This window comes from Eimeria maxima, genomic scaffold (assembly GCF_000499605.1).
Source record: "Eimeria maxima Weybridge genomic scaffold, Emw_scaff213, whole genome shotgun sequence".
Lineage (NCBI taxonomy): Eukaryota > Apicomplexa > Conoidasida > Eucoccidiorida > Eimeriidae > Eimeria > Eimeria maxima.
In genome coordinates, this window is record NW_013565005.1 from 1 (window position 1) to 18,354 (window position 18,354).

Sequence of the window (18,354 nt, forward strand, 5' to 3'; positions counted from 1 at the left end):
TTATATATATATATATATTCTGTAGGTGTGGGGATCATAACAGCCCGATGTAGAACAAATTCTCTCTGTTGTATTGCTTGTATTTTCCTGCAGATTCAGCTGAGATAGTGCGAATATTTACCCTCTTAGAGGAGCAGAATTACAGTGCCGTTGAGTATGTTAACAATATTAATCGAGAAAGAAGCCAAATTGAGCACAAGAGACAAAAACTCTCCTCGCAAATATCTAAACACCTGCAGCACGGAGCCAAGGCAGCAACATTGATGCAAGAGCTTCTAAACTCCGTCCAAGACGAGTCTGACGTCTTTAGCAGCAAAGCCAAGGAACAAGAGCAGCAGCTAAACACCTACACGAAAACCCTCAATGCCTGTAGGCCCCACGTGGAATACTTGGCAAGTCTTATTCAGCAGACCCAGAAGCACCAGCAGCAACAGCAACAACAGCAGCAACAGCAACAGCCGCAGCAACAGCAACAACAGCAACACCAACAGCAACAGCAACAGCAACACCAAAAACTACAGCAACAGCAACAACTTACCACAACAGCAGCCACATTCTTAGATGGACCACTAGGGCCCCTCCTGCAGTTGCTAGATAACTTCATAACATCAAAGGCAGCACAGCTACAGCAAATAGTAAACCCCCCGGACCCAGCAGCATCTCAAGAACATCCTCTGCAGCCTATTCTCCAGAATCCCCAAGATCCCTCCTTCCCTGATGGCCTTGCAAGCCCTCATGGCCTTGCCAGCCCTCATGGCCTTGCGAGCCCTCATGGCCCTGGTGTCACGCACAATATTGGAGGCCGTGGGAGCCCCTACGTGGGTGAAGAGGTGTGTGCTGGGGGATACTCGAAGCCAGAAGGCCCCTCATATCTGGGGCGCAGCTCCGAAGTGGTCATCATGCGAACCAACATAGAAAGCTTGCTGCTCCGGCCTCATGATGTTGCTGCTGCTAGAGGAGAGCACTGCTCTGCTAAACCACAAGACAGCGGCAGAACTGTCTTGTATGGACAGCTGCGGCTGAATGCAGCGGAGCCCACGTGGAAGAGAAGACAAAGAGCAGACAGCCAACTAACCCCTCATAGCACCTACCAACAACAAGCTAAACATTTCTCCATAGACACTCCAGCAGCAGGTCAGACACACAAAGAGTACGAGACACTACACAGCATTCTGCGACTACCCACGACGGCAGCAGCAGCCACAGCAGCAGCAGCAGCCACAGCAGCAGCCACGGCAGCAGCAGCAATAGCGGCAGGAACAGCAGCAGCAGCCATAACAGCAGCAGCAAAAACAGCGGCAACCGCAACAGCAGCAGCAGCAAAGTTGTTTTTGGGTATGTGTCTTTGAGTAGGTGGGGAATATTCCGTTTTGAGGGGTCCCAACGTGCGTGGTTGGGACCTTCGGCTGCCTCCATGCCTGCCGGGACAAGCGGTGCCCCCACTGCGGCAGCAGCAGCAGCAGCAGCAGCTGCTGCTGCTGCGCGGAGGAGGGTTCTTGTCATCGCGAATGTGTACCCGATCCAAGGGCACTGGAGGCTCCTGTTTTCTAACACCTCCCACCAGCTGGAGGCCCCTTAGTAACCCCAGATCCACGGAGGGGGGCCAACGGTCCTTCTCTGTTTGTACGGAGATGTTTGGCAATGTAAACAGTGACAACCCCTACGGTTTAAATACCGACAGGGGCAATAGCTCTATCCGAGACAGACCATTCCCTGCTGCTGATCCAGAAGGTTATGAGGCTGCTGGTCCTGGAGCGCCTACATCTGTTGCCCCCTGCGAAAGCTCCTCAGCTGAAGGGGCATATGCTGGTGCAGCACCACCTGCCCCAACAACTGCTGCAGAGGAATGGACGCAACCCCTTGTAAACCCGTTAAGTAGCCTACAATATCAGACGAGTCATGGAGAAAATCTTGAGGGCTCCCACGAGGGTCCCACCCAACCAGACGGTCTTAAAGGCCCTGAGGGGCAGCAAGCATTTGCTTTTGCGGGTCCTCCTGAGCGGCCTGGAGCAGGCTCTCGTTTGGAACCCCAAGAGGTCCTTCTAATGGGCCCCGATGAAGGTCCCCGTGAGGGGCCCCAAACGCTTGAGGGGTCCGTGGAGATTCCCCCTGAAGGCCTCCAGACATATGCTGTTGACACGTTCCCTGGAGGGAGCCCTGAAGAAGCTCTTTGGGGACCACAAGAAGGCCGTCATGAGGGGCTCCCTGCGGGACACACTGAGGAGCCCCCTGTCTCAGTGTGTGTGCGTGTTGTGGATTCGGAATTTAACGGAGTGGACGCCCCGATGGTAGAGGAGGCAATGCAGGATATGAGGAGGCAACCTGGTGGATACCCCGGGGAGGAAACCGCAGCTGCAGCAGAATCCGAAGGGTATGGCACAAGTAAGTGAAGCAGCAGAAGACAAAAGCGCTCTCGAAGGGCCCGCAAGCACGGGATACGGAACCACCGTACCGATCTGCAGCACAAACGGCCGAGTGAAGGGTAAATATTGCGGTTGCTTCTGTTGCTGTTGCTGCTGCTATTGTTCCTGGTTCTGCAGCTCTAGCAGGAGCAGGCAGCAACAGAGCCAACAGCTCCGCTGCGGGGGATGAGTCCTGCCCTGCGGAGTTACCTACAGAGGAGCAGGCTCCAGCAGAATCGCTTGATGCTGCTGCTCCTGCTGTCGCTGAGCTCCCTCTACTCGCTGTAGAACCCCACACAATCCAGGAACAGCAAGGCAGCACAAAGGAGGGTTCCTGCGGGAGGCCTTTTAGGGACCCCCAAGACGTCCCAATGATGCGTATGGGGGCGCAGGCAGAGACCTGTGAGGCCCCGACGATGAGCCGTCAGACCCCGTCAGAAGGTGGTGAGCATATGAGTGAGGAGAAGAAGACCCCACAAGGCCCTGACATGGGGTCCTCTTCGTCGCTGTCGCTTTCCCCTTTAGAGACCAGCGTTGCACACTCATCCCTCTGTGTACTTCTGCCAGCAACAACAGAAGCAGCAGCGACTGCAGAAGCAGCAGAAACAGCAGCACAAGCAGGAGAAGCTTCAGACAGATTTGTCGGCTCGCAATTTGCTTTTGAGACGGGAGATGGAAGGGCCTCACAGGGACTTCCTGGGGGCCCCTGGCTACCCGTAGGAGAGCCGTTAGAAGAAGGGAGCCCCTGCAGCAGAAGTGCCTCCTGCCTTAGCAGAGAGAGCTCCAAGCAGAGACAGAAGAACAAAGGACGCAATTTAAGGGTTAGCTTCTGTGGGGGATTTGTGCCTGGAGAAGGAGAAGACGAAGAAATACAAGACAAGGAAGAAAATCCTTCTGCTGAGCATGTGGCATTCCAAAGGGCTTCCATAGTCAGCATGGCTCTTTTTGTTTAGTCCCCCTAATGCAGTATTTTTCTTTAGTCTCCCTATACAGCACAATGTCCTTCTTAAGTCCCCTTTTAATGTAGCATCCCCCTCCTGTCTGTCTCTCTATATTACAAGATGTTTTTCTTTGATCTGTCTCCTTACAATATATCATCCTTCGTCTGCCTGGCTTTTTGCGGTGTAATGTATCTTTCTCCTATCTTTCTCCTTTCAACATAGCACCCTTCTCTGTCTGTCGCTCTATATTAAATCTTTCTTCTATTTCCCTACAACATATAATCCTCCGTTCTGCGCTTGCAGTTGGTGTCACTGCTTTTCTTCCTTCTATGGTGGTTGTTATTGAATGCATGCTTCTGTTAGTTAATTGAATAATCTTTAAACACTTCCTTGGCAGTATTCTCGCTCTGTTTTTTGCATGCAGGCGGAGAGAGAGGAGATGGCTTCTAAAGTACTTCATTTGCTCCGATCTGGGGGAGTAGAAGTAGAGGAAGATAGATCCCCTCCACAGGAGGCAGACCAACTCAGCTATCTTCCTCCTTCCTTCTTATCCCTCCCTCCGCCTTCACATGAAACCCTCAGGGGCCCATCAGGAGGGCCACCGTCTCCTGCAGAGGTCGGTGGAGGTAGCAGCCGCAGAGGGCTCCCCCTGGTCCTTCGTTGCACTTCAATTATGATATTAATGCTTCCGCGCTCAAAGTCTTCGTAACACAGTATGTATATATTGTCTACGTAGAAGCGAAATGAGCAAAGAAAGAAGAAATGCGACAGAATCGATTGGGTCCTGCTGTGCCGCCTCAGGATGGATTAGCACCTGCAAAGAGAGAGGCGGCAGATAGAGACACAAAAAAAAAGGAGGCAGACCAAAGCCTCACTAGCTGCCCGCAGCAGACAGAAGAAGGAGAGCAAGAGGCAGACTGTGAGACCAACAACAAAACGACAGAGAGAAGGAAGCAGGCAGAGAGGCAGACACACAGAATGAAAGAGACGGAGGGACAGAGAATAAGAGAGACAGAGAGACAGGTAGTAAGACATATAGAGAGACGCAGTTGAGGGGAGACATAGAGTGGTTGAGTGGAGGGTACACAGAGACAGAAACAGAAAAAGGTAGAGGCGAAGAGGCAGAGACACAGAAAAAGACACAAAAACAGAGACTCACGGATAGCGGACAAAAGACGATAACATGGAGGCACAAGGAAAGAAATGCTTGCCTTTAATGCAAAACCGAAACTCTACCAGAGCTTCTGGCTCCACCCCAGATAAACAAAAAGCAGTAGACGCTGCACCAGCTGCTTGCTGCTGCTGCTGAAGCAGCAGCAACCAACCAACAGGAGTTATGTCTAGCAGAAACCAAGGAGAGGGACAGACTTGCTAATGTTTCCTGCTTACGGATAAGTACTCCCCGAGCATAGCCACCGCCTCAATGCCAATGTCGTTGCTGCTGTTGCTGACGCATCGTTAGCTCCTGGTGAGACCTTAGCAGCTGCTGCAGTTGCTTGTGGTGTTGCAGATGCTGTAGTAGAACCTGAGGAGATAGCTGGTGGGGTACTAATCCCACCGTCAGCTGGGTGCGTTCCTGCTGGGCCTGAGGCACCAGCAGCACCCTTGCCTGCTGCAGCTGCAACTGCTGATGCTATTTCTACTGCAAAGGATAGTACCGCTACATCTGCACCAGAAGCAGTAGAGGCAGCTGCCGCAACCGCAGCCGCAGCAGTTGCTGCTGCTGCGTTGGCTGCCTCGACCTTGACAGCATCGCCTCAAGGCCCAGTGGCGCTTGCTGCTGCTGCAGTTGCTGCAGCAGCAACAGCAGCAACACGCCGGCTTTCTCGCGTTGGTGCAGAATGTGCTGAACAAGGAGATGATACGTCACCTGCAGCAACTGCGCCAGCAGCACCACCACCAGCGGCTGTTGGCGAGCACCAGCAACTGACTGCCAGCGAGCCCGAGGAAGCAGGGGTCCATCGAATTTCTCCTGTTGACGCGTTACATCAAGTATCATCCCCAGCGTTGACTGTCACGTGGTTTGACGATCAAGACCAAAGAAATGTAGACAGCCAAAACAGCCAACTCAGAGCTACGGAATACCGCGAGTATACGCAGCAGGCAGGCGAAGCTTTCCCACCTGTTGCAACCGTAGTAGCAACAGCGGCACCAGCCGTCGCAGCAGCAGAAACGGCACCAGAAGCAGACGTAGGAGTCCAAGCACAAGAAGCAGCAAAAAAAGCAGCAGACACAACAGCAAAAGCAACAGCAGAAGCAACAGCAGAAGCAGAAGAAGAAACAGCAGCAGAAGCACAAGTAAAAGTAGAAGTATTCCCACCAACAGCAGACACTGAAACAGCGGAGACTTCCGCAGAAGCAGCAGCAAAGGCAGCAGCAGGAACAGCCTCCACAACAATCGCAACGTCAACAAAACCGACATCGGGAGAAGCAGCAGCCGACGGAGTGATGGAAGTCAACGATACATATGCAGCAGAAGGAGCACCCACTGTTGCAGTAGGCCATTTCCCAGTTGCATCAGCAGAAACAACAATAGCAGCAGCCGAGGCACGTGTCTGTAGTTGATAGATCCGGGGTGTCACGACACAAGAGGATCCGAGTTGGTAGAGTGCAGATAGAAATGTTAGATAGATAAATATATAATAGATAAGTAAAGTATTAGAACAAATGCAGTAGACTACAAATACTATGCGGTTATGAAAGGGATTACAGCCATAGACAGAATGACAGGAATGCAGCAAAGGAGGATCTTGTGGCTGCTTCTGCCGCAGCAAGAAGAGGAGCATGAACTACACCAGGGCAACAATGACACAGGAGACTCACCGGCAGCAGCGACAGCAACAGTTGTAGCTGCTACCGCTGTTGCTGCTGCCGGTGAGGTTGCTGGTGGCTTGTATATTCTGGGTTCCGCAGAAGATGCAAACCGTGAAGGAGACAGTGAATATGCAGGAGCAACAGCAGCAGGAACAACAACAGTAGAAGCAGAAGTGCAGCAGCAGACACCGAGTGGCCAACCAGAAGAGGCACAAGCAGGCAGCTGCGAAGGGAGCAGCCAAACCAATAAAGAGGAGACAGTTGTAGTGGAAAGGAAAGAACACTCAAATGGAGACGCAGTATATATAAATCATATAATAGATAGAAGTAAGGTAGACCAAACAGAAGGTAGAACAGAGGTAGAAGAGATTGAAGGGAGAGCAGAGCATAAGGAGACAGAAGAAGCACCGCAGTTAACGGAGACAAAAGTAGAAGAGGAGATAAAGGAGACAGAAGAGGTAACGCAGAGAAAGGAGACAGAAGTAGTAAAAGAGATAAAGGAGACAGAAGAGGTAATGCAGAGAACGGAGACAGAAGTAACAGAAGAGGTAAAGGAGGCAGAAGAGGTAATTCAGATAAAGGAGACAGAAACAACACAAGAGATGATGGAGTCAGAAGAAGTAACGCAGATACAGGAGACAAAAGTAACACAAGAGATACGGGAGACACAAGAAATGAAAGAGTTGAAGGAGACAGAAGTAGTACGAGAGATAAAGGAGACAGAAAAGGTAAAAGAATTAAATGACGAGGATGAAGCAACCGACAAAAAGGAGACAGAAGAAGCAACTGATAGGAAGGAAACACGAGCAACAACAGAGATAAAAGAAACAGAAGAAAACGAAGTGATAGAGACGAGTCAAGAAGTAACAGAACCGGAGCAGCAAAATGCCAACTCGTGTACTGAACAAGTCAGAGAAGCGACGACGACACAAGAAAAAGAGGAGTCGAAAGAAAAGGCAACAACAGAAATGGAGGTAATTAAAAAGACGGAAGATAAAACGGAGACAAACCCCTCAGCAAACCAATATTCCCCGCTAGCTGGCACGCCAGATACTTCTGGGCTTATTGCTGATGCTGCAGAAGGGCAAGCAGCATCAGCAACAGCAGAAGCAGGTGAGTGGGAGTCCGAGCAAAGAGAATGTTGGGAGATGCTTTTGGTCTGGGGTTTTGAGGGGGGGGCGTAAAACCACTGAGGGTTTAGGGCTTAGGGTTTAAAGAGGTGTTTGCAGGAGAAGGTTGGGCAGGCGAGGCAGCAGCTGCTGCTGCGGAAGAAAAGAGTGCGTAAGACAGCATGAATGCCACAATGCTTTTATGCTGTTGTTAAGATATTAATCCGTTTACATAAGGGTGGGGTTGTGGTTATTTTCATTGTTGTTATTATAAGTAATCTTTTTATATTCGTTCCCGTCTGTTGGGGGTTTTTACTATTCCTCTTTTTATCCTTATCTATGTTTAATTCTTATTATTGTCATGACACTTTGTTGCTGTGTTTCTAATGGAAAGTTCCTCCTCTGCTTCTTTTATTGTGTGGGTTAGCAGAGAGCGATAAGCCTGAGCCCTCGTGGGGCCCGCCACCATTGCACCTTGGTCCCCCCGATACCTCTTGGACCCTTGAAGCCTTTGGGGACCCTGAACCCTCCGGGGCCCATAAAGCCTCTGGGGCGCCTGAAGCCTGTTTGGCCCCTGGAGCCCCTGAGGTCCCTGAAGCCGCCGGGGACCCCAAAGCCTCTGGTGCCCCCAATGCCACTGGGGACCTTGAAGCCTCTGGGGCGCCTGAATCCTCTTGGGTCCCCGGGGATTCAGGGGCCTTTGGGACCCCTCAAGTGCCTGAGGGCACTGGGCCTTCAGAGACCCCCAAGGACCCCTTAGAGTTTGAGGCTTCCGAGGCCCCTGAGGCACTAGACGCCACTGGAACCCCTGAGGGTTTTGCTGGTGCTGCCGCTGTCGTCCGGTGTGGTAGTAGCGAGGACGCACCTGAAGAGCTCGCAGCCTCAAATGCAGGAGCAGTCACAGGAAAAGATTTAGCAGCAGATGCAACGCCAGACGAACCAGCAGCAGCAGATGCACCACCAGCAGGTACATCATCAGCAGATATAGCAGCAGCAGATACAGCAGAAGCAGATGCAGGAGCAGCAGATACAGCAGCACCAGATATGGCAGCAGCAGATACAGCAACAGCAAATACGGCACCAGGAGATACAGGAGCAGCGCATACGACAGCAGCAGATACAAGTGCAGATACAGCACCAGCAGGTACAGCACCAGACATAGCAAAAGATACAGCATCAGCAGATACAAGTGCAGATACAGCAGCAGACGAACCAGCAAATGGTGAAGCGGATGCAGCAGAAGACGAAACAGCAGAAGCTGCAGCAGAAGCTGCAGCAGAAGCTGCAGCAGAAGCTGCAGCAGAAGCTGCAGCAGAGGCAGCAATATATGTGCAAGAGTGTGCAACGGCCGCCACAGCACCAGTTGGAGTGTCTTTTGAAGCTGCATCTCCAGCAGCAGCCGATGCGGCAGCAGATGCAGATACAGCAGCCTCACAACCATGTACCGGATCAAAAGACACACCAGAGGGAGCGAAAACAGAAGAGGCAACAGCAGAAGAGGTAGCAGCAGCAGACGCAACATCAGGAGAGGCATTAGCAGAAGAACCACACTTTACAGCAAAAGAAGTAGCAGCAGAACCAAAAGAGCAATCTGCAGCAGCATATACAGTTGAAGCAACAACAGACGAAGCAGCATGGGAAACAGCTGAACGAGCAGCACCTGCAGCAGCAGAGGAAGCAGCAGGCTCTATAACAGCAGCCCACCAAGGACCAGCTGCTGCAGGTGAACAAGAGCCAGCAGCAGAAACACCAGTGCCTGGGGATGCAACAACTGCATCAGCAGCTGCAGCAGCACCAGAAGCAGAAGACGTTGGTGCATGTAGAGTAACTATTCCAGCGGCAGGAATATCTGCTGCAGCAACGGAAGCAGAAGGTGATGATGCTGCTGCACCATTTCCAGCAGAGGAGGAACCAGCTGCACGGAAAGAAGGAGCAGCTGCAAGAGCGCCATCGGATGAAACAGCACACATACCCGCTGCTGACACAACAGCAGCTGCAGCAGAGCCAGCAGAAGCAGAAGAAGCTGTTGCAGCAACAGAACAGGAAGGGATTGCAACGGAAGCTGCACGAGCGAGTCCAGCAGCCGATGCAGTAGCAGAATCACCAGCAGCTGTATGCACTGCAGCAGATGCTATAGCAACAGATACACGAACCGCAGATTCCGACCCAGGTGCAGCAACAGCATATGTAGCAGAAGATACACCCGCTGCAGACGCAGCAGAAACATATACAGCAAGACATGCAACAGCAGCGGATACACCAGAAGCAGATGCAGCAACCGCGTATGTAGCAGTCGCGTGTACAGCAGCAGAAGCAACTGTAGTATCTACAGCAGCAGATACAGCGACAGTAGATACAGCAACAGGATATACACCAGCAGCTGTTGGCAAAGGGACAGCAGACAAAACAGCGGCAAATACAGCAGCAGCAGATACAGATGCGGCAGATACAGCTGTGGCAGATACAGCTGCTGACGTGGCAGCATCAGACGCGTTAAAAACAAATACAGTGGCAGACGATAAAGCAGCAACAGACAGAGTACCAGCACATACACCTGCAGAAAGCGCACCTGCACCACATACAGCAGCGGAAACAGCAAGAGCAGAAGTAGCAGCAGCAGACAAAGCACCGGCAGATACAGCAGCAGCACATGCAGCACCAAACAAAATAGCAACAGGATTTGTAGCAGCAGTAGAAGACGCAAAAACAACAGATACAGCAGCAGCATATACTGCAGCAGCAGCTCTAGCTGCAGAAGATATAGCAGCAGCATTTACAGGGGCAGATACAGCAACAGAAGCCACAGCAACAGCAGCGGCAGTAGAAGAAGGAATTACAGCAGATCTTGCAGCAGCCGATGCAGGAGATGCAGCAACAGATGCAGCAGCAGAGATAGCGGCAGATGCAGCAAGTGCTGAGGCCGTAGCTGCTGCAGCAACGGACGCAGCGGCAGGGTCAGAAAATACTGGTGGATCAACTGCTGTGACGGCAAAAGCAGCAACAGATTCATTGGGGTCTGATGCGGCGACAAACCCAGCAGCAGAGATAGTGGCGGATACAGCACCAGACACTGCAGCAGCAGATACAGCTGCTGATCTAGTAGCCCCTGTGACAGCAGGCGTAGCAACGTCTGACTCAGTAGCCGTTGCAGCAGCAGCTGGAGCAGCGGATATACCACGAAAAGCAGCGGCAGGTGCAGGAGCGGATACACCAGCAGGCGCAGCAACGGATTCAAGAGGTGCTGATTTAGCATCACCTGCGGCAGCAGAGGCAGCAGCAGAGGCAACAGCAGAAGCAGCAGCAGAGGCAACAGACACTGTTTCAGTAGATCCCGCCTCAGCAGATGCGGCAATAGACCCAGTTACAGACGCAGTAGCAGACACAGATGAAGCAGCAGACACAGGTGCCGACACAGCTGCCGACACAGCTGCAGGTACAACTGCAGACACAGCAGCACAACCACATGCTGTCGCTGTCGCAGCAGCAGCAACGGCAACCGCAGGTGCAGCGTCGGATAACACAGTAGATATCGCAGCAGCGGACGCAGCAGCAGGCGCAGGAGTTGCTGATCCAGTGGTTGCACCAACAGTAGCAGCAGCGGAAGGCGCAGCAGCAGTCGCAGCAGTTGCAGAGGCAGCAACTAGCGCAGCAGCGGATATCGCAACATATGCAGACGCAGCAGCAGAGGCGGCAACATTGAAAGAAACGGAAGCAGCAGCCGATGCAGCAGGTGTTGATGCAAAAGTTGCAGCAGCAGAATACGAAGCTGATGCTGTTGCATGGGCTAGGGCAGCAGCAGACGCAGGGGCAACGGCGGACCCAGCAGAAGAACCCGCAGCAGTAAACAACGCAGTAAATGCAGCAACCGAGGCAGCAGCAAACGCAGGAGAAGACACAGCTGCAGAGGCAGAAAATGCAACAGCAGAGGCAGCAACAGAAGCAGCAGAAGGCACAGCGTCAGGTAAGGCAGCAGAGGCAGCACCTTCTGGTGCAGTGGCTTTTGTGGCAACAGGCACAGGCGCAGATGCTGCAGAACATGCAGCAGCTGCGGTTTTCATGCCTCGGGAGTTAGTACCAGATGTAGCTGAAGAGGTAGCACCCGCGGATGATTCATATGCAGCAGCAGACGGAGGGGGGGCAGCATATGCGGCACCAGATGCAACGGCAGACCCGGCAGACCGAGCAGCAGACGTACCTGCAACGGCGACAACAGAGACAGCAACAGTTGCAACCACAGGCCCAGCAACAGGCATTGTAGCTGACTCAGCAGCAACCCCAGCAAAAGATGCAACGGCAGACGCAGCATCGGACGCAGCAGCAGGTGTACCTGCTATGGCAACAACAAGAACAGCAGCAGTTGCGGCCACAACCGCATCAACAGGTATTCCAACAGACGCAGGCGCAGACGCAGCAGCAGACGCAGCAGCGTCTGGTGCAGGAGATACCCTGGCAGCAGCAGCAGCAGGCGCAGAGGCAGCGGGGGACGCAGCAGTGCCCGTCGTATTACCTCTCGCAAAGGCACGACAACGTGTAGCAGCTGGCACAGAGACAGGTGAGGTGTATGCAGCATACGACGTAGCAGCAGACACAGCAACAGAAGCAGCAGTAAAGCCAGCAGCAGAGTCAGCAGGAGGCACTGCAGCAGGTACTGCAACATACACAGGAACGGACGCAAACTCATTGGCAGTCGCAGCAGCAGGCGCAACAACGGAGATAGCTGGTGACTCAGCAGCAGACACAACAGCAGATATAGCAGGCGCAACTGCTGCAGATACAGCACCTCCCGTGACAGCAGACACAGCAACAGAGGAAGGAACAGACTCAGCAATGCAGGGAGCATCGCAGGCAGCAACCGGCACAGAAATGGAGGCAAGAACCTCCGACGCAGCAGAGGAAGCAGCAAAGGTACAAGAAGAGAGAAAAGCAGCAGAAAACAAAACAGCAGCGGCAGCAGCAGTGGCAGCAGCGGACGCAGAAGAAGAGTCAGAGGCAGCAGGAGAACCCACAGCAGAAGGAGACGCAAAAGCAAGCCTAACAGCAGAGGCGGCAATGGAAGCAGAAGCAGACGCGGGAGCAGTAACCGACGCAGCAGCAGAAGCAGCAGCAGAAGCAGCAGCAGAAGCAGTAACTTGTGAACCCATATATCCCGTGGCAGCAGGTGCAGCAGCAGGTGCAGCAGAACATGCAGCGGATGGTGATGTAATGCCCCTCGTGGTAGCAGATGCAACAGCATGTGCAGCAGAATATGCAGGAGATGCTGGCGCAATGCCTCTCGTGGTGGCAAAAGCAACACCAGACGCAGCAGCAGCAGCAGAATCAGAAGCAGCAGCTCCGGATATAGTAACAGAGACAGCAAAACAGGTAGCAGTTCCGGAAACAGTAGCAGAGGCAGCAGCTGACGCAGCAGCAGGGGCAGGAACATATGCCAAGGAAGCAGTAGACATAGCAGCTGACGCAGGAGCAGATCCAGCAGCCGACGCAGCAGCGAGTAAGTCCGAAGGTGCCACAGTTGCTTATGTGCCATATCCTGTGGCTGTAGACCCAGTAGCATACGCAGCAACAGATACAGCAGCAGACGCAATGGCAGCAGATGCATTAGCAGCGGATGTACTTACGGAAGCGGCCGCAGCAGTTGCAGCAGTAGATACAGTAGCAAACGCAGCAGACACAGTAGCAGCAGACACAGTAGCAGCAGATACAGAGACAGACTCAGCACAGGCGGCAGTAGCAGCAATACAGATAACAGCTAGCGCAGCAACAAACTCGGCAACAGGGAAAGTGGCAGAGGTGGCAACTGACGCAGCAACAGACGCAGATCCGCCAGCAGCTGATGTAGCAGCTATCCCAGCTATTAAGGCAGCAGAAGATGCAGCATCAGCACACTCAACAACAGCAGCAGCAGCAGATGCAACAGCGAAATTGGCAACTGTCTGTGAATTACCTCCCGTGGCAATCAATAAAGCGGAAGTGGCAGCAGCAAATACAACAGTAGTGGCAGGAGCAGCAGACGACACAGACGCAACGAACGCAGCGCCACCCGTAGTAACGAATCCAGTAACACGGGAAGTGGCAGACGCAGCAGCGTATGCAGCAGCACAGCCCACATCAAATGCAACAGCAATTCCGTCTGCGGTTGATCATGTAGTAGCCTCCGCCGTAGCAGACGCAGCAGTAGACCCAGCACCATTCGGAGCGCCAGCCGCAGCAGCAGACAGAGCAGTTTATGCAACAGCAGACGCAACAGTAGATGCAGCAGCACAGCCAGAAACGGACCCAGCAGGAATCCTATCAGCATCTGCTGGTGCAGTAACCTTCGTGGCAGCAGACGCAGCAGCGAAGGCAGCCACAGATGCCTTGGTAGCCACAAATGCAGCAGCTGTAGCAGCCGATCCCTCAACTAAGGCAGCCACTTTACCCAAAAAAACCACTGCAGCAACGGAAGCAGCAGCTGATGATGGAGTGGCCTTCAGATTGGCACGTACAGCAGCTACACGCGTTGTGGATCCTGCAGCAGCAAATGCAGCAACGGACGTAGAAGCAATAGCAGTAGCAGCTGTCCCAACAGCCAATGAAGAAGCTGTCCCAACAGCAAATGCAACTGCTGATTTTAATGCGACAGCTCCTGCTCTAGTAGACGCCGCAGCAGACCAGGCTGTGACAACAGGTCCGACTGCAGTAGTTAGCCCTCTCGCAGCAGCAGATGTAGCTGCAGAGGCTGCAGCTGCTGGTGCAATATTTTCCGTAGCCACTAGTGTAGCATGTGCAGCAGACGCAAATACAGCAGGTGCTGCGGACGCAGCAGCAGACACAACGGCGGATGCAACAACAAAAGCAATAGCAGAAGCAGCCACAGACTCAGCAGCAAACGTAGCAGTTGCTGATGGAGTAGCTGTCCTAGCACCAGATACAGCAGAATCAGCAACGGAACCACCGGAAGCAACGGCAGAAGGCGCAGCAGATGCAGCCTTTGCTGATGTAGTTTATGCCGTTGCAGCAGAAGCACCAGACACAGCACATGCCGCAACAGAAAAGGCAGCAACTGCTGATATAATGCCCGCCGAGGTAGCAGTGCCAGCAGCAGACGCAACAGCAGAGGCAGCAGTAGATTCGGCACCAGAGCAAACAGCAGTAATAGCCCCATGTGCCACAGTAGTACCAGCAGCTGCTCCAGGAACAGACACAGTAGGTGATGCACAAATTGATGCAAGGGCCAGCATAGCAGCAGGAGAAGCAGCAGACACAGCCGCTGCTAATGCAGTAGCAGACGCAACAGCTGTTAGTGCAGCAACAGATGCAGCAGTACTCGCTACAGCACACGCAACATCACACACTGAACATTTTGATGAGCGAAATCCCCTTGCAGCAGACGCAGGAGCAGGCACAGCAGCAGATGCAACAGCGACTGATGCAGCAGCAGATACAGCAACAGACGGAGCAGCAGAAGCAGCACGACAGGCAACAGTTACTAATGCAGTAGCTCCTGTAGCAGCAGGCGCAGCAGCCGACGCCATAACGGAGGCAGCAACAGATACAGCAACAGCATCTGTGGCTGTCTCTGCTGCTGCAGAAACAGCCACAGAAGCAACAACAGCAGTCGTAACCGCCACAGATGCGGACGCAGATGCGGCAGCAGCAGCAGCAGCAGCAGCAGCAGGGGAATCAGCCACAGAGGCAGCGTCTTCTGATACGGGAACACTGGAGGCATCCCTCTCAGCAGCAACCGCAGCAGAGGGCGCAGCGCGTGATGCACCAGCTCCGCTAACAGAGGAGGCAGCACCAGACGCAGGCGCAGCAACAGGTGCAGCCGTGGCAGGTGCCACAGAAACAGAGGCAGCAACAGGCTCAGCAGCAGAGGCAGTAGTTGACACAGATTGTAATGGGAATCGGGATCAGCATCAGGTTTGTTTGGATCCCCAAGTGCCACCTAACCCACAGTCAGGACCCTCCACATTCTCAGAGGAGCCTCAGCAGGTAGCAGCAGAGACCCCCAAGCAAGAAAGCAGCAGCAGCAACAAGACCACCACCAAAGACAACACCGGAGAAGCCGCATGCACTAGCAACAATCTCCGGGAGAGCGCCAGCACAATTTGCAGCAGCAGGAGCAGGGGAAGGTTTCCTGCTGGGAGAACTGAGGGAGATCTCAGCAGCACCTTGGGGACTCGAGCAAGTGAAAGACAGCTGTTCGTAGGAGACAGTCGCTGGCGCATGCAGCTCGGATCGGGGACAGTTGGCGCTTTGCCGAAGGCAGAGGACTCTCTTTGGGGGGCCCTCGATTTGCTGCCTGCACGGCAGCCGGATGCTGCAGCGCCACAGATAGAACTCATTATTAAAGATGTTGTCGTTAAGGAGGCACCTATAACCGCTCCCCTGCCTGCTAGGAGGCCCCCTTCCGCCTTCAGCAGGGGCCCTTCACGATGCCCCTCCCCACAAACAGCAGGCGCCGCAACAACAACACCGGCCGCAACTGCAGCAACAGCACCATCCACAACGGCAACGACCACAGCAGCAGCAGCAGCAGCAGCATCAGCAACACCAGCCGCAACTGCAGCTGCAACAACAGCAACAGCCACAACAACAACCATCACACCAGCAGCAGCTGCAGCAGAATCACCATCAACACCAGCAACACCAGCAGCAACAGCAGCAGATGCACCAAGACCAGCAGCAACAGAGACAGCACTAGAAGCAGCAACAGAAGCACCAACGGCCACAGCAACAACACCAACGCAGCATGGGAAATCGTCTGCTACAGCAGCAGGGCTGGCTGGTGCAGATGCTGCCAGCAGCAGGCTGCAGGTCGCTCAGACAGCGGGGCCCCCGTACCGTCGTCCTTCATCTGCTATTCCATTCCAGGGGGGCCCCACCTCTCTTTATACAGTCCCCGTCAACACAATCCGAGCGCCCCCGCAGCAGCTGGGGGGGGCCCGGGGGCCCCCTGTGTATGCTTTTAACCCTGCTGCCTCCTTGTTCCCTAGCGGCTTGTCACGTGCTATTGGATCACAGGGGCCTCCAAAAGGACCACCTACAGGGCCCCCTATGGGCCCCCCTAGAGGCCTTCCAAGAGCCGTTGCCACAGGGCCCCCCCGCACAGTATCTCCTATAGCAGTCCCTGTACAACAGACGCTGTCTGCTGCTGATGATGATGCTGCTGCTGCCGGGTGTCAGGGGAACGCAGTCCACGCTGCCCTCCTCTCCTTAGAAACAAGGACCCCTGCAGGCGTCTCTGGGCGCTATATAGTCCCCACCCACGCAGCAGCTGCTGCTGCTGCTACAGCAGCAGCAGCCCCTGGGCTAACTTTACCGACACGCCCGATCACCACACCAACTCCAGGAGGCCCCCCCCACCTCCTAAATCTGCAAAGGGCAGCCCCTTTCGCTACCCTGCAAACTTCTCTTCAGGCTCCAAGGCAAACTCTACGGGGCCCGACGGCCTTAAAGGGACCCTTGCAGCAGAGCGCTGCACAGGATCCGCCTTTTGGAGCCCAACATTTCCCCCAACAGGGGCCCCCGCAAGGCCTTTTGCAGGGGCCCCCGCTGGGCCTCCCAAGTAGGATCGCACAGGTGCCCGTACACGGGCACCAATTTGGGAATCCGCAGGTGCCCCCGCAGGGCCCCCAGGATGAATCAGGAAAGGGGGGGCTGCCCTTTGCTTCGCCTCTCCCTTGGAGGCCCCTGTCATCACTTTCTCAGGATGGAATCAGCACTCAGCAGCTGCTGCAGCAACACAATGCATCAAGGGGGCCCATCAACCAGGGCCACAGACCCCTGTTGTCCCCTGTCCCCTCACAGCCCCCTCAACAAAGTCCCTCTTCAGAGACACTCCCTCTCCGAAACAGCCCAGCTGCTACTGGGGCTGCAGCAGAAGCTGCTGCTGCAGCACCTGTAGCAGTACCAGCAGAACCAGTAGCAGCAACAGCATCAGGACTTGCACCACCGATAGCAGCAGCACGACCATTGTCAGCAGCAGCTCCTGCTGCAAGTGTGCAGAGACCGTTTGTTCCCGTGGCATTACAGCGGCCTGCGGAGGGGTCTTTTCTGGTGCCTGGCGCAGCATTCAGTCGTCCCCCCAGCGCATACGTCCCCCCGTTTCTCCCTTCCTTGACTGTGCCACCCTCCTACCGTCCTGCGTCTCCTCTGCCGTCATCGCCCATGGGTCCGCCGGGGCCCCTGAGGCCCCAGGGGCCCCCTGGCCCTCGTGGTGTTGCTACAACTGTTCCTGCTGATTCCGCCGCGATTGCCACACCCGCGCACAGCAATCCTTTGCACCCTATGCCCCATAATATCCCAGCAGCACCTCTGCGGCCGCCCGCCGCTGCTGCTGCTGCTGCTGACTCCTTTGCTACCGGTACGCCTGCAGGGAACCCAGTCAGCTGTCTCCCTCCCCTTTCAGGGCCCCCCGAAGGGGGACGGCCTGCTGCACCCGCCAACGGCGGGCCCCCCCCTTTTGCATTAGCGCGACCGCGGCCCCTCACAGCAAGGCTTGAACAGCAGCAGCAACAGCAACCGCAGCAACAGCTGCTTCAGCAGGCTTCAGGAGCCTACGCCCCTACAAATCCCCTGTCAAAGCACCCCACCCGTCTGCCTGTAGGTGTATCGAAAGCGGTTTGGAGGCCCCGCCCCACCTCGTCGCTTCTTCCAAGGGGATCTGCTGCCTCCCCCGCCTCTGTCGCTGCCCCTCCTGTTTCCTTCGTGGGTCCTTCTGTGCCTACTGTCGCTCCCGTCTCTATATCAGGCCCCACAGGTCAACCGGGAGGCATCTCGCCAGTATGTCAGCCCCAAGCATTCTCTCCGCTGTCCCTGGAGGGGAGTGCAAGGGGAATCACCAATACCCCACAACCCCCGGGATCGTCTCTGGGATCGGTATCTGTACCAGGATCGCGCTTCCAAAGTGTGAGAATGCCCTCTCCTTCTCCTCCTCCTCCTCTGCACCTGCTGCCAGCTGCTACCGCAGCTGCACCTACACTTGCAGCAAGAGAGTCGGTCTTACAGAGGCTGCCAGTCGCCCCAGTGCTGCCCCACGGGGTGCTTCCAGGAGACAGTACTGCTGCTGCGGCAGCGGCGGCTGCCAGCTCAGCAGCAACTGTGATG

General features: G+C 54.6%; 2 protein-coding genes across 2 annotated transcripts; both read left to right on the forward strand.

Annotated features, from left to right (window-relative positions):
• Window positions 1–93: 93 nt before the first annotated feature.
• Window positions 94–1,349, forward strand: EMWEY_00021980 (hypothetical protein; the record flags this gene model as incomplete). Its single annotated transcript, XM_013480613.1, has 1 exon — window positions 94–1,349. A coding segment is annotated over one exon (1,256 nt), but the record flags the coding sequence as incomplete, so codon positions are not given.
• A 282-nt stretch (window positions 1,350–1,631) lies between these two features.
• On the forward strand, window positions 1,632–18,352 carry EMWEY_00021990 (hypothetical protein, conserved; the record flags this gene model as incomplete). The annotated part of the gene is made up of 9 exons (XM_013480614.1): window positions 1,632–2,382; window positions 2,541–3,331; window positions 3,768–3,959; window positions 4,145–4,262; window positions 4,854–5,839; window positions 6,115–7,270; window positions 7,387–7,434; window positions 7,697–18,156; window positions 18,299–18,352. 9 exons carry the CDS (start codon window positions 1,632–1,634, stop codon window positions 18,350–18,352), a joined length of 14,556 nt encoding a protein of 4,851 aa, XP_013336068.1.
• Window positions 18,353–18,354: the final 2 nt, after the last annotated feature.